Source organism: Chanos chanos, chromosome 14 (genome assembly GCF_902362185.1).
Source record: "Chanos chanos chromosome 14, fChaCha1.1, whole genome shotgun sequence".
Taxonomy (NCBI): domain Eukaryota; kingdom Metazoa; phylum Chordata; class Actinopteri; order Gonorynchiformes; family Chanidae; genus Chanos; species Chanos chanos.
This window is the reverse complement of record NC_044508.1, coordinates 9,294,323-9,308,843: the sequence shown is the minus strand read 5'-3', so window position 1 is coordinate 9,308,843 and position 14,521 is coordinate 9,294,323. Positions and strand designations below refer to the sequence as shown.

Here is a 14,521-nt window from a genome sequence, read left to right as displayed (position 1 = left end):
TGATCAAAGGCATACCCATTGTAATTCTACTACAAATTTACAGCCCACCTCACTGCACTGAAACTACCAAAACAAAGACTTTATAAAAACTTTATATAAAAACGGGGGGGGGGGGGGGGGGGGGGGTATTGTTGCAATTATGTTCAAATGTTTAAACACATTTAATCTTCTAAGTTGCTAAAAACAACAACAACGAAAAGCAGGACTTTGCGTCATATTAGACTACAACACTATAATATTTGTAAATATATGTGTAATTTTCCTGTAAAATTTATTTATGATGTCTTGAACCTACAATAGACTAATCCAGTAATAGGAGGTGTTTGTTTTTTTTCACAGTTCATCGGGGGATAAACCCGATGGATGTAGTCCATAGGTGCAACTGTTTTACTGAAATCTGCAAATTGCATAATTTCAGGGCTATGACCGTTTTCCAAATAGATCCCAAAATGTAAGGGACCCTAACGACACAAAGTTTCACTTCTTCTTTTTTTTTTTTTTTCTTGTGAGAAACACAACAGCAGCCATCCAAACCAGGAAACTGCCAAATTCAATCCTGTTGTTTTACCCTCTCACTTCTGAATGTAAGAAACAGTAAGAGTGGATTATGCCGTCTAAGCAGGTTTTTGATCTTCTGCCTGTGCCGCTTAAAGCATTGTCTCCATCATGTGATCATAAACAGAGCTTAAGGGTATATCTGCATTTTTTATTTAAGGACTTGACGATTAATTATGGTCCACTATGGTAAACAAAGAAAGGGCCACCACTTCCCCCCCACAATGCATTGATGCCATTTCATTTAAATGGGGGCATTTAAAAACAAGGGAAGTGGCATACACGAATGAGGTAATTAAATATACAAATAAAGCCCTGTGTCTTTATATGTTTCACTGTTAAATAACTGAGTATCCCTTTGAGGGCATTGTAATGGGAGTATTGTTGTATAAGAGTTCTGCAGGGACTAAAGAAATAAACACTTAAACTGTTGAAATGAGTGACTGACTGACTTAAAAAAAAAAGTCACAACATCAAATGGAAGCATCGAGGAATCACTTCAGTTATCTTATAGCACTTACTAGTCTATTGCTTTTAAAAGCAGATAATGTGGTATCTATAGGATTTCAGAATATGTGCTGTGGTCAGTTATTTTGTAGCGACATTTTCATCAAGTGGTTTTAATTTGAGAACAGATGCAACCAAAACTAAAACCAAATTTGTATTAGCTGTGTTACTGATTTAGCATGTCCTGTTGAGGAGTGGGTGGGGTTATATCTTAACAGTGCTCAGGTATGCTGTGTTTACAGCCACATACTACAGTTCAAATGTTCAATTCAGCATGTCTGGCAAAAGCATTCAGGAAGAATGCAGACTCTTCAGGAGGAAACTGAAAAAAATTATATGGCATTTTGATCACAGTTTATTCTTCAAGTTTTAAAGACAACAGAAGGCAAATAACGACAATAATGGAAAATTAATGACAAACTCAAAACTGTAAATGAAATTTGAAAGAAAAACAAGGTATTGATGGTCCACCATGTCGCCAAAACGAATGCTGGTGTTCACAGTTTCTCTTTTCATTTTCTTTTTCTTTTTCCCCCCTATTATTTTGCAGCAAAGATGTTCTCAGCACCACTGAATATTCTTCATTCTCCACATTTTCTTTTTCAAAATTCAAAATTAAGTATTCACATATTTTTAATATCAATCAAACACAGTGTTCCATTCTTACATAGCATCTTAGGATCTTTACAAATGTATTGCATCGGGAAAGGAAAACTGTCACAGGAACAAATATTTATATTAAGAGATGCAAGATTTTTTTTTTCTCTTTTGTATTTGGCCATATGTTTAAAAGGTTAACCCGAGCAGCTGTCTTAGGCATGACTGGATTGAGTCACAGTAGCAGAGCACTGTTTATGGTCAACTTTGATATCTGGAGGCCTCTATAAAGTGCCATTCACATCCACAGGCAAACTTGCATTTAATTTGCATGTAAATGATTCTAGCACAGTCACCCACTGAATGTCAGTTTAGAAGTGTTAAAATGGAACAAATGTTGCCAAAAAAACTGGTTCACGCACCGCATAACAGAAATATGGGTGATAAATAATTTCAGGAGCAAATCAGTGATCACTGGTGAATTCAGATATTGAAAAAAGGGCCTTATGCAGATATCATATTTTATATTCAATATTTTCAGGGTGTGAGAACACTGATATAAGAAAATGATCTCTGTGTATCGGAAGGAACCAAAGCAGCAGTCTCAGATCCTCCAGTTCCCATTTAGTTCAAGTTCAGCTACCAAATCAGCATGAATTTCAACTGCTTGGTTTACAAATTGCAGAAAGAAAAGTTGGTTAGAAAGTTTCTGTTCAGCACAGATACAACAGAGTACCACATACAAAAAGAGCGAATTGTAAGATGTTTGCACAGTCTTTTCAGTTTGGAAAGTTGCCTATGCCTAATTAACAAACAAAGAAATCCATACTTGTTTCAATACTGGCAGACCAGCTACTATTACAAATGTCTGAAAAAGGGTAAATTATGCATAGGGTAACAACAGAAAATGTGCCAAAGATTCCTAACAAACAATGCCAGTACAGTTATGACTGGTTTGGTTATTAATGTGACTCATGATGATACTACTACAACAACAGAAAAAAACAACAACACATTCTTATTGAATGTGGTTGTAAAATCAGCCTTACGCACTCTATAGTTGATTTATTTTAATTTATAGTTTCTTTAGAATATTATATATGTTAATGAGGAAAAATTTTAACTACAAAAGTTCAACTTGACTGACAGTATCTCCTCTGTTAATATTATTCCTAGGCACCTCAGGTACTTCCAAACCTCCACTTATAAAGTGCTGCATTGCTGAGCATGTATATCTACTGGATTTTTCATTGGCCAAATTCAGCCACTTAGCCAGTTTTTACTGAACTGATCATTTCAAATGGATACAATGGAACAGACAGGGAGCTCTCTTCCTCTTACTCAAAAAAATATCCCTTTATCATCTTTGCTCATCATCTTCAAATGGTGCTTCTGAATCAGAGTTGACTGTGATCTTTGTAAACTGTTCTTCAAAATTCAAAAACTGATGATTGCATTCTTTTTCTAGCATCTTCTTCCAGATTTTGACTAGAATAAAGGGAAAAGGCAAATGATGAAATTGTTATTTACAGTTCTAGTACACACTGAGAGGGTATCTAATGACGAAGAAAAGGAATCAGGGGCATAGTAAACAAATGAAGTCAGATGTTTAGTGCAAACAGGTGTTAATGTGCCATGAAAGGCATGGGGATACGAATTGCATCGTATTAATATCTGTGTCATGAAAAACACTGACTATTTTATTTTGATTTAATATATGCACTCAACTGGATGGTTTGGAAAATATCAAATTATAGTTCTAAATATAAAATTATAACTGAAGGGGAATATATAAGACTGCAAAAATGAACAAGACTGAATTTGTGTGGCTATTGCCAAATGCAAATGACGACACAGTTTACATATAGAGAAGAGGATGCGGGTGATGATTGTTAAAACTGCGAGGCAGAATGCTATGCAGACGCTCAAGATATCACAGTCCTGGACCTTATGTCTCTGTCCAGTGAAGAAACAACAAGAAACTTAGTACAAAGTAAAACTTACTGTACTCTGGCTCCTCAGACAGATCTGGTGTTGGCTTGACACTCTGTTCCAAGTCTGGACTTTCTGTCTCTTCTGGTTCCTCTAGATTTGCAATCATATCCTCATATGCTTTGCGTGCTTCTGACGAAAGTTCGATCATTTTGTGATAGTAGTCCTGTGAACAGGAGAAGATGTAATTATATTCAGTATATTCATGTTTATGTGAATTGCCACTTCATTATGGAGTGAAATCACTAACGTAATCAGATATGAAATGATTTGTTTTCATGGTCAACTGTATGACAATAAGGAATGAATGAAAAAGGGGGGAAAAAGAGGTAAAAACAGATTAAGTTCAGTTCGATTTAATCACCCCACTAACTGATTGCAGAAATTTGAAATAACTGACCTAGTGAAGTAAAGAAAAAATTTAGTGACAAGAACTGCTGGATCTTGCCAGCTGGATCTGTGCCAAACTACAACAAAATGAGCCTATACATCTAAACTATAATATAACTAGACTATTCACATAAACTATTATGTTTTTGCTCCAGGAGATATAAGTTGGTCCAAGATATTTGGAAAAAAGTTTGAAAAATAAAACAATAGATACAAATACCAGTTCGGTATCAAAAACTCATTAAGTTTGATGCAATCTGAGACATTTCAATATTTGAGACATTTCAATATTTATTTTTCACACGTACCTGCGCTCCGTCGTAGTTGAAGATGCCCACCAGGCTTACTGGGACAGCTTTGCTCACACAGCGACCCAGTGCCTTCCTGGACAAGGCAAAGACAAAAGGGACCCCCTGCTCCCGACACGTATCAATGATGGTGTGAAGGGCTTCATCTAGACCACCTGTGTTATACAGAATGCCGATCAACAACTGCTTAATGCACTTTGTCTCAGTTGCTCCACTGACGATGGTTTTACAAGTTAATAAGCACAGTGTTTGATCAGTCCGAACGTATTCATATATATATACCTCCATTTCTGAAAGTAAGCGTGTAAACATTTCAACAGTTACATATATTTTAAACCAAGAAGAAAATTCCACAAGAAGTGATTTTAAATTGCATTTCCTTAACCCTGTACAAAAGGTAATCTGACTCTTAATGTGTTTTTTTTTTTTACTTTCTTATTTACTTATTCACTCACTCACTCATTCATTCATTCATTCATTCATTCATTCATTCACTCATTCATTCATTCCTGTCGCTACCTTTGGACTGGATGCGTTCACAGTTGGGAGATATGATGACGCACTTGACTTTTTTTAGTTTCAGGTGCTTTAGGACCTCTCTCAGGCCCATGACCAATCTCCTCTTCATTCTGGCTTTCATTGGGTCTTTCTGGTAGAGGCGGTCTTGAAAACGCACAAGCTCTCTCAGGAGACTGGTCACACACTCATCCACATCTTTGCTAAGCACTTGGTTGCAGTAACTGTCAAAAACAAGCTCAGACATCAGTGAAACTCAGAAACAGACAACATGAAATATGAATATCTCAGCTTTGTTTTTAGATTGTGTTCTATCAGACATTTGTTTGCTACACTGGGAGTCTACAGAAAACTTTCTCCTGTATTGTTATATACATATGTATAACTCAGTAGTAAGAAAATGAAGGTTGTGAAATCTTACTCCCTGAACTTCCTGCTGTGAATTTTTGGACGATTTAGATTATGATTTGATGGAGTGTTCTGCTTCATAATATCTTCTGCATTCTGTATTTCAGGTTCGTCACCCGCTGAATCCTCAGTAGCAATACAATCACTGCTTTCATCTATAATAAACCAGTTACACAAATAATCAGTGGTTTTTAAAGGTAGCGTTGAACATTTAATCCAAAATATCAGATTAAAATCTGTAAAAAGAAATCCAGCAAAATCTCTCACAAACATCAGGATCCATTTAGCTAACTCCAAGACTCTCAACATTGAACCATTATTACATATTGAGTCAGTATTACAATTACTACCAACCTATTTCTTGCTTTATCTCATTGTCCAGAGTAGCAGACTTAAAACTGTACTGATCTGAATAGCTATACTTTGGTTGCATATAACCAGAACAAAGTAGTTTAGTGCGAGCTGACAGGCAGAAATAGGGACATACCTGCGGGTTCAGGCTGGCTCTGTTCAGACAGGCCAGTCTTGTATGGATTCTGGTCCTCAGGCTCCTCAGGGTTATTGCCCTCACTACTCACAGGTGCTTGGCCTCTTTCCTGCAGCAAACGGTTCTGTTTTCTTTCCTCTCTCTCCTTCAGAATCACCTGCACATTCAGTAAAAGTTACACAGGACTGTTACACTCAGTGTTTCTCCTCAGCATTAATGTTGAAGGGAGTAATGCATCATGGGTAGAATTTTACGGATGCTAGGGAGATGCTACGGAGACTTATTCTGTGCTGTTTTATCCGTCTACTGTGTTCGTTCATCTAAATGACCACGGTTTTCTATCTCAAACATGGTAATTCTAAAAGATATATATTTTACAGTGAACAAAGTGCTAAATTTAACCAACATACAGACAAAACATTCTAAGAGGTCAAATGCAACAATGCAATTTAGGCACAATTTGTAATTTCACATAAATAAATGATCAGAGCGGAACAAATCTCACAATACTTCGTCTTCAAACTTTTATTATTTAGAATAGGAACCAGGCTGTGGTAGCAAACAGCTCAATACACAGGAAACTAAAATTATGACAGTGGTGACAGCTCTTTTTCCTCAGAGCTCCAGTCTGTAACTGCCTATGCATGAAATCCTCTGCTGAAGTGACCACCCTTTCTGGATGCTCTCTGTTTCCTGGCAACAAAACACACTTAAAAGCATGTTGTATGCTTTAGGACGTATGAAGAGCCAATGGAGAAAATCAAATAGAGGTAAGTGGTGTATAAAAAAAAAAAAAAAGAAAGAAAAAAAAAAAGAAAAAAAAAGAAAAAGGGGGGGGGGGGGGCGCGAAAAAGAAAAACAGACATGGTGACTTCAGCCCTGACTATATATTATTTTTAGACCTTGAACCCCAATTTAATGCTGTACAGTGTACAGAACACAGAGTGAAAAGTCCAAGTGTGTACAGAACGTGCTTGTTTTGGAGCAGAAATGTCTATGAGTCAGCAAATGTCCTTGATGTTTCAGAGATCATGTTCTTCATCAGTACTTATATCTGTTTTAATCGAATGAGGTAAAACATTGTAAATACTCTTCTGACAATAGTCTGAAAAATCTTAATTACTTTAATGGGTCTAACCAATGAGCAATAGAGCCAAGAATATAATGCAAGGGAACAAATCACTGTCGTTGAGCACAGATTAAGAATGTGGAAGGAGAACATGCCAAAGCAACACAATGGAAAAAAAAAAAAAATGAGACACTAAATATAGAAGGAAGAATAAGCTGTGTGGTGAGAGCTGGAACTCACCCTTTTGAGCGCCGTAGGCTTTTTTGCCTTAGGAACTTCACGCTGCTTCCCCTTTTTCACTAAAGGGCTGGTGGAGTCCAAGGGGTTATGCGCTATCCTCTCTTGTTGCCTTGGATGCTTCTTCTGGACTGAAAGCTCCTTCGCAACAACAGGCAGTGCTCCTCCGACTAAATAAATATTCAGAACATAGCTCTAGTCAGTATATACGCAGACAGCTATGATTCCACGTCCAGTTCAAGACAGTCCGCGTTATACTATTTAACAAATTATGTTTAGTGGAAAAACAGCTGGGTAAGATCTTATATTATGGAGCAACAAAGCAGTTTTTGAATCATCGTTTTAAAAAGGTGTTACATAAAAATATTCACAGTGAAGTGCTCAGTATTTTTCCTCATGATGTATGTACCTGAAAAAGTAACTGGTTTAATGTCCTGCTTGGATTTGTGAGACTGCTGCTTCTTCTCAAGAACCTCTAGCATGTTGCCAAGGTCAAGCTGCACAGGGGCTTTGCTCTTCTTTTGACTGGTCTTGACAAAGAATTATGAAAATAAGTCAGTCTTTATTCTACACTACACATTTCTCATCCAGTATTTTTTTTTTATTGATCCACATAGGGAAATTCATCCACTGCGTTTGAGCCATTCTGACTGGGCAGTCTCGGTGGGCCAGCTGCGACCGGCTCCAGTTCTGAGCTCCGGTGCCTTGGAGCATCTGAAAGAGCATCTGAACATTTGTAGTGTGCGTGTCTTAAGCGGTGGGAGGAAACTAGCGTGAACACAGGGAGGACATGCAAACTCTACACAGAGAGGACCCGGAACCGGGACTTGAACTCAGAACCCCTTTCCTGAGTGGGCAATGGTGAGAACCACTACAGCACCATGCTGACAATATTAACCATTACACCACCAGCACTGAGTCAAAACACAAGACAAAAATCCCTGCTTTCTGAATCACTCCACTAAAGAAGGAAAGAGTGTTGTAAATTTCTAAATGCGTGTGTCGTAGGGCCAGACTGAAGTCATCTGAGTCTAATTCAATGGGCTGAACAGCTTACGAGTCTCGTAATACACATAATGGACAAAATATTAAAGAATTTCAAACTCATATCCGTACAGATATGTACTATGAATGGGAGAATGCCATAGCTTAGAGACATGTTCGTTGGATTAGGATCTTTTTGGATCAGATAAGATTAAAACTGCATATACACTCACAGACAAAAACAAAACTGTACCAGCATACTAGTCGTCTACCTGTGTTTTCTTGGAATCTGCAGAGCCTGCTGAACTGCTTTTGTTCTTATTTTTCACTTCTAGTGCAGAACCTTCTCCTTTGTTCTCCTGTACCAGACAAAGAAAACATAGAATAGTATAGCACAACAGTGATGAGTTGAAAATAGATGTTTGGGTTTTTTTTTTTTTTCTCCCCCCTCTCTTTCTGTCTGAATGACTCAGAATTACCTGCGCAGTTACACTTAGGCTGTGTCCCTGTCCTCTGGGTGGGCTGACAAACGACTGACACAGATCAGGGAACTCCTCTTCATCCTAAACACAAAAATGTCTTTTCGGTTCAGCCATGGTTACCAATCAGTGAACAGTTTAAATATTGTTCATGAGCCAAGGCTGTTCAAAGCCGAGGACGAGTCATTCAGAGACTCGCATTATAATCATCAATTTCTGAGAGCAAAGTTCCCTCTCTATGATATACAAATACAATCTAGAATACAGTCGGAGTAATGAACAGAGCTGTCTTCGTCATTTAATAATTCATAATTCAAGTCCCAATCAGCTTTTGATTACTGTATTATATTCTTCTACCTCAAACTTTGGAGGCTCCTGAACAATAAAATGCTCATTAGGCATCTCCTCTGTGATTTCTTCATGTGGCAGTTTGGATTTCTTCTTTTTTTTCTTTTTCTTCTTTTTTTCAGAGTTTGAGTCTACTTGTGCTGATGGATCCTCCTTAAAAGGCAAGACAAGAAATGCAGGTGCTTACTCACGTGTGAGCTTTCCACATTTTTTAAACTATATTCTTTATCTTAAGCTCTATGTAAGTGCTATTCAAAGTAAGGGCAAGAGGAACTCTAACTGCCAACCATTGTCCTTAACACAACTTCAAACATGTTCAGACCTGCCACACTTCAGTATGTTTTTTGTTTTTTTTTTTTATCTGGGAGAAGCGCTGGACCGTGAAATCCATCTTCACCCGATACACATACATGACTCTGTATAAGTAACTATATCCTCCTTATGTTCATCTACTTCTCCTATCTTGATAGAGAGTATATTAACTGAGATAAAAGCACTGTACTTTGATTATTTTTGAAGACAGAGTATGCACTAAGCAGAAAATCCTGTGGAATCCTGTGGGAGTGTCAGGTTTATATAAGTAACAGTCACTACTTTACATAAAACACACATAAAGAGATAAACAGTGGGAGGAAATACAGTCTTGTATTTCCGAAGACAGTTGGACAGGAGAGCTTGACAAAGAGGCTTGCAAAATATTTGAGTCTTGATAAATATCACTTTATTTGTGTACATGTGATGTTCTTTTAGTTAGTAAAACTGTACCTGAGATGAGGCGTTGGTTACAGTTGGACTTTTCAGAGTGACAGGCTTTGGAGGCTGAGAGGCGATGTTGGCCCAGGATGATGCTAATGGTCCAATATAAGGGCTGGGTAAGGTATATTCTGTGGATTTGATCAATGCATACGACAACGTATGACTTTTCAGCACACATTTCTTTTTATACCTCCTAAATTTTTTTCCTAGTTTTTACACGGCTAATTATCTATCCCATTTTACATCAGACTTGCGCTTTGTTCAGTAAGTACAAAACCAGCCGACACACATTTCTGTGCTGAGGGTTACATAGGGTGATCAAATGATGCAACATGCTTGGTGAAGAGAAGTCGTGTAGACACCCCACTGACATCGTCACATAGCAACCAAGAGAAAAACGTTGTTTTTTTAAACCTCCCAAGGCATTGCCACAGGCACCCTGGGACTCTCAGCTATGGGCAAATAAGACAGAGCTTACACTTGAACCTGGATCCCAGTGGTGAATAACACTGCCTGTACCTTGCATGGCACTTTGGGGTCACTAAAATACACTTACTGTGTCACTCTGATTCTGTGTTCATTATCACCTTAAGGCTCAATGCTGTTGAAGACAAGTCTTGTTATATAAACACAAATCTGATTACCCTTACATAGAGCAAAGGCATTGAAACAAATATTTCCAAGCCAAATATTTGAAGAACAGACGGTTGTTAGGATATCTGGCTTATATGTGCATAAAAGAGTCAGGAATGAGTACAGGGCAAAATGGTAATACATATCAGGGAAGGGGAAAAAAAAAAGAGAGTAAGAGAAAGATGTATTTAATAACATACCTTTCGTGGTAGTTGAGAGTTTATCGTGTTCTTTGCTTGAGGACATTGGCTGATATGATCTTATTTTCCGGCCCTCTGTTTCTGAAACATCCTAAAAGACAAGCATAACACAAAATTGTTTGAAAAACAATGCGCCCAATAATAACGGAATCTGTTTTTGCAGAGCTGTCCACTCCAGTCCTGGATGGCTAAAGCCTTGCTGTTTTTTGCCCTGATCTTTTAATTAGAGGTTGACTGTTATGTGGATTTCAAGTATGTGCACTCCTCAGCTAATTGCGGACCACGGCAGGATTTTGACCCTCAAAGTTGCATACGTCTGAATACATGAAACTACTTAAAAGACTAGAGTTACTCTGTGGAATAACTAAATCATGTTCCATATTCTGTGAGGAGCATGACTGAAAACAGCTAATTGGATGAATGGATTTGGATGAACATAAATTGATCATAATTTCCTGTAAAGGAGTCCTGAAAGTATAAAAGTACTACTTAGGTAGAATAGGCTTTTCACTAACAGCAGTAGCTGGCTTTACTTAATAAATCAGCTCAGCTCTGTCCAACTTTTCAAAAGTACTTGATAAAGCTATCGTGAATGAAAAAAAAGTGAGAATACGATATCTTATACATAAGAATTACACACATGGTACTGTTTTTGTACTGTCACTTACACTGGTGTCACTGGCAAAATGATTTTTTTTTCAGTACAGCCTTCAGGGAAAACATAGCATAATTCCTTTCGGTATTATTCCACTGGACTGTTAAAGTGTATGCATGGAGTGTGTTGGGTTCATAAAACAGGAGAAAGATTTTGAATTCTTTGCATACTGATCTAAGTTCAAGCCCTTGGCCTGCTTTTCAAAGCTTTGCTATGATAGGTTAGGGTCTGATATTTGACAGGCTATAAGTTTTTTGATGCCTGAGGGGTTGGCAGAAAGCATAGGGATTTTCTTTTGGGTAATGAAAGGGTCAGTAACTTTCAATTGTGGTTCTTTAGCATGTAGATGTTTCTATATATCATAGGTTGACCTGCATTATAGTCTGCAATTACACCACACTGACTTAATTCTCCCACATCTTGGAATATGACAAATACTAAAATACTGAATGGACTTTTCCATTGAAGCTCTTGTGTTACTGGAATTTAATCTCTTACTTCAGTGGCCGAACTGGGATTAGAGCGTACGGCATTTGGACCCCAGCAAGTTGAAGGCTCTTGACGGAAAGAAGTTACAGAATCACTCAACGTCGCGTTGCCCAGTTCTGGGAAGTCTGACAATGTCACTTCAAATGATTTAGGTCTCTCAGTACTTTCAGGAGAAGGTCTGGTCCCTCGATAACCTTAAAGCGCAACAAACAAAAAAATGATAATGACGATGTGGTCTTTAAGAGCCATAATAATCTTAGAGTACAAACAAACTTTAAACAACTAAATATTTTAAGCTCTCAAAGAAACACACACACAACGACATTAACAGATGTAAACATCTTTTCAACTGGCAATAATTACAATGCAAAAAAGACTGTACATTAATACATGTACTAATAATGCATAAATGTTAAAAGAGAAACCTCCTTTAGTACCATCAGATGATCTTCTGATTATTTTCTTGTGATGAGAGGCAGCCTCAGATCTGGGCTTTGAGGTCTGTAGGGTTTAGAGACAGACAGCTACCTTTACAAATCTATTTCATGGTAAGTTCAGAGTAGTTCAAACAAAGATCGAGGCAAGAAGTTGTCAAACAGCAGTCACAAACTGCTGGAATCTTTCAGGCAGCCGAGGAAATGGATACTGAATCCTAGTTGTCCAACACAGCCCCAGGCAGTACATGCACTAACAGTGCTACAATTCACAGCATTCATTTTTGCTATAGCTCACTGCAATAATGTCTAGACAAACCCATAAATACAGCCTTAACACATGGAAGATGACCACATCAGTTTCTTTATATTACACTTTTGGTAATGTTTACATGATACTGCACTGACACTACACTGGTACATAAAGCTGTACATCCCCCATGTGCAATACCGTTGTTCACACTCGCCACTTTAAATTTTAATTTTAAGCCTCCTTCACATGTATATAGAGTAAATTTCATATTCCATTTCATATTCTGTTATATTTATTGCGCACCCTCCTTGTACCTTAATTGTTCTATTGCTCATACCTCTCTTTTCTATTTTTTTTCTTAGTTAACTCCTTATTCCCCTACTCTTATTTTATTTAATCCCCTATTTTGCTCTATTCTACTCCTTAGTGTCTTACTCTTTATTTATTTAAAACCCTTACCGTACGTTTATTCTTATGACCAGTGTGCTCTTATTGCTGAGTTGACCTGTTTCTCTCGTCTCACACATTTCATTGTACCGTTGACCCTGTGTTAACCTACATATGACAAATAAACTCTTAAACTTAGGTTTTTTGAATTGCTGTGCAACTCTACATTATTATGTACAGGTACACTATCAAAATAAGCTACCAAACATTGTGAAACATGTTTAACTATTAAACTATTAGTGCACTGGCCTAGTTATGGCCTTGATAACTGCTTTTATCAAGCTTACTGGTAGGTATCCTGTGGTATGTGCTCCATTCCTCATTAAACCATATGTAAGATGAATACAGTGTACGGTCATCTTGCCTTTGCCCTACTCTGAATTCAGTGGAAAACAGTGGCTGAGGTCTGGTCATGTGGTTCTTTCTTAAAAAGTGACAACAATAAAACATGCATGATCTTATGTACATTAGTTTTGTTGTACACGGGATATATTGTGCATCAAACCTGTCCACTAAATGTGGCTCTCTTCTGAGAAGGGTCAACGTAGACATCTCTCATCCTTCTGGGATGCTGAACGCTACTGTACCCATGCTGTCTTGGGTTGCTGTCTTGCTGATTGTCTTTATTTGAGACCTTTGACTTAGAATTCTTCCTGGACCAATTTCCTGCATTGGAGTGATTCATCTGATCCCCTGGTGGGATTCTGCAATAAGCAGATGATTGTGTGAGCAGTTAGGATAACATACTATAAATTCTTTTCCTAATGAGATAGAGTCCACAAAAGCACCACAATTTTCACACGTTAATGTACTGGTAAATATATTTTTCTAACAATACTGTAAACCATCAGACATTCTGACAAACTGATTACTACACTGTATGCAACAGCTTGACCAGACAAGTGGCAAAAAGTCTGCATACCTTTTTATTCTTTCCTCCATTCTATGCCACTCTGTCAGTGGGAGACAGCTCTAAAGTTGGAGGGAATTGTTGCTGTGTCAACAAATTTGAAAAACACTTATCTCGAGGATTTTTGATCCAAAGCAGCTGGGTTCGGGTATCAATCTATAGCGGAACTATGGGGGAGGGAGAGAAGAAAGAGACAGGTAGCTTCCGACGCCGTGCTGTTGTCGACACATTGTCTTATAACGCCACATTCAATATAGTAATTGGTTACATTACTTTCCAACTGCAAATATGCTTAGAACTAGCCTACCTCTGTACAGATAAGTACTGAATATTACGATATTTACATACTGGAGCACTTAGTTGTACCAACAACTGCGTAAATGCAGAAGTTATACTTCTATGTTGTCGTACACGTCAGCTAATTAAACTATACCATGCTGCCAGAGAACATGCTGCTTTCAAGCCCAGGCGCACCGGGGCTCCTAAAACAAAACTGAAGTTAGCTACTCATACATAGCTCAACGAGGACATACTTTGGCAGCAAGCTAGATGAGCATTAGCAACTGCAGGGATTTTAACCTATACTTTCGAACAAATATGTACTTTGTCGCTAGCAGGTTAAGTTAGCTAGCTAAATAACAGTGTATTAGTTAATCAACTGGTGTGTTTTGCTAAATTATGTGATTAAACACTCCACCTCTAAACTTAACAGTTCCAAAGACGGCCGCAAAGGTCATAGACACTTTGTATATGGTTACGACTTACCATCATAAACCCTTAAGACAGTTCACAGCTAAGTCTCAAAAACTCTCATAGCAAAGTCTTATTCCACTGATAACGAAAAGCAATTTAGCAAACTAGCGAATA

General features: G+C 37.8%; 1 protein-coding gene across 4 annotated transcripts; it reads right to left on the bottom strand.

The window, feature by feature from the left end:
- Positions 1-1,413: 1,413 nt before the first annotated feature.
- LOC115827665 (selenocysteine insertion sequence-binding protein 2) lies at positions 1,414-14,498 on the bottom strand. Of its 4 annotated transcripts, none has more exons than XM_030791561.1 (18): positions 14,420-14,498; positions 13,667-13,821; positions 13,250-13,448; positions 12,048-12,120; positions 11,620-11,804; positions 10,467-10,557; positions 9,643-9,761; positions 8,887-9,030; positions 8,530-8,613; positions 8,323-8,409; positions 7,476-7,596; positions 7,070-7,236; positions 5,761-5,917; positions 5,287-5,428; positions 4,869-5,089; positions 4,350-4,504; positions 3,664-3,817; positions 1,414-3,147 (listed from the first exon to the last, which is right to left on the bottom strand). In XM_030791561.1, exons 2-18 carry the CDS (start codon positions 13,684-13,686, stop codon positions 3,020-3,022), a joined length of 2,247 nt encoding a protein of 748 aa, XP_030647421.1. In that variant the 5' UTR covers positions 13,687-13,821; positions 14,420-14,498; the 3' UTR covers positions 1,414-3,019. The 4 variants fall into 4 exon arrangements, with proteins under 4 accessions (XP_030647421.1, XP_030647424.1, XP_030647423.1 ...); XM_030791564.1 differs by having other exon boundaries at positions 8,542-8,613; XM_030791563.1 differs by having other exon boundaries at positions 12,048-12,111.
- Positions 14,499-14,521: the final 23 nt, after the last annotated feature.

Bases quoted from the DNA above. Each gene is read 5' to 3' on its own strand.
- LOC115827665 (XM_030791561.1), bottom strand. From the start codon at position 13,686: ATGGAGGAAAGAATAAAAAG. The intron at 8,410-8,529 runs GTAATTCTGAGT...TGTCTGGTACAG, and splicing joins GCCTAAGTGTAACTGCGCAG to GAGAACAAAGGAGAAGGTTC. The intron at 7,597-8,322 runs GTAGACGACTAG...TTCTTTGTCAAG, and splicing joins CAGATTCCAAGAAAACACAG to ACCAGTCAAAAGAAGAGCAA.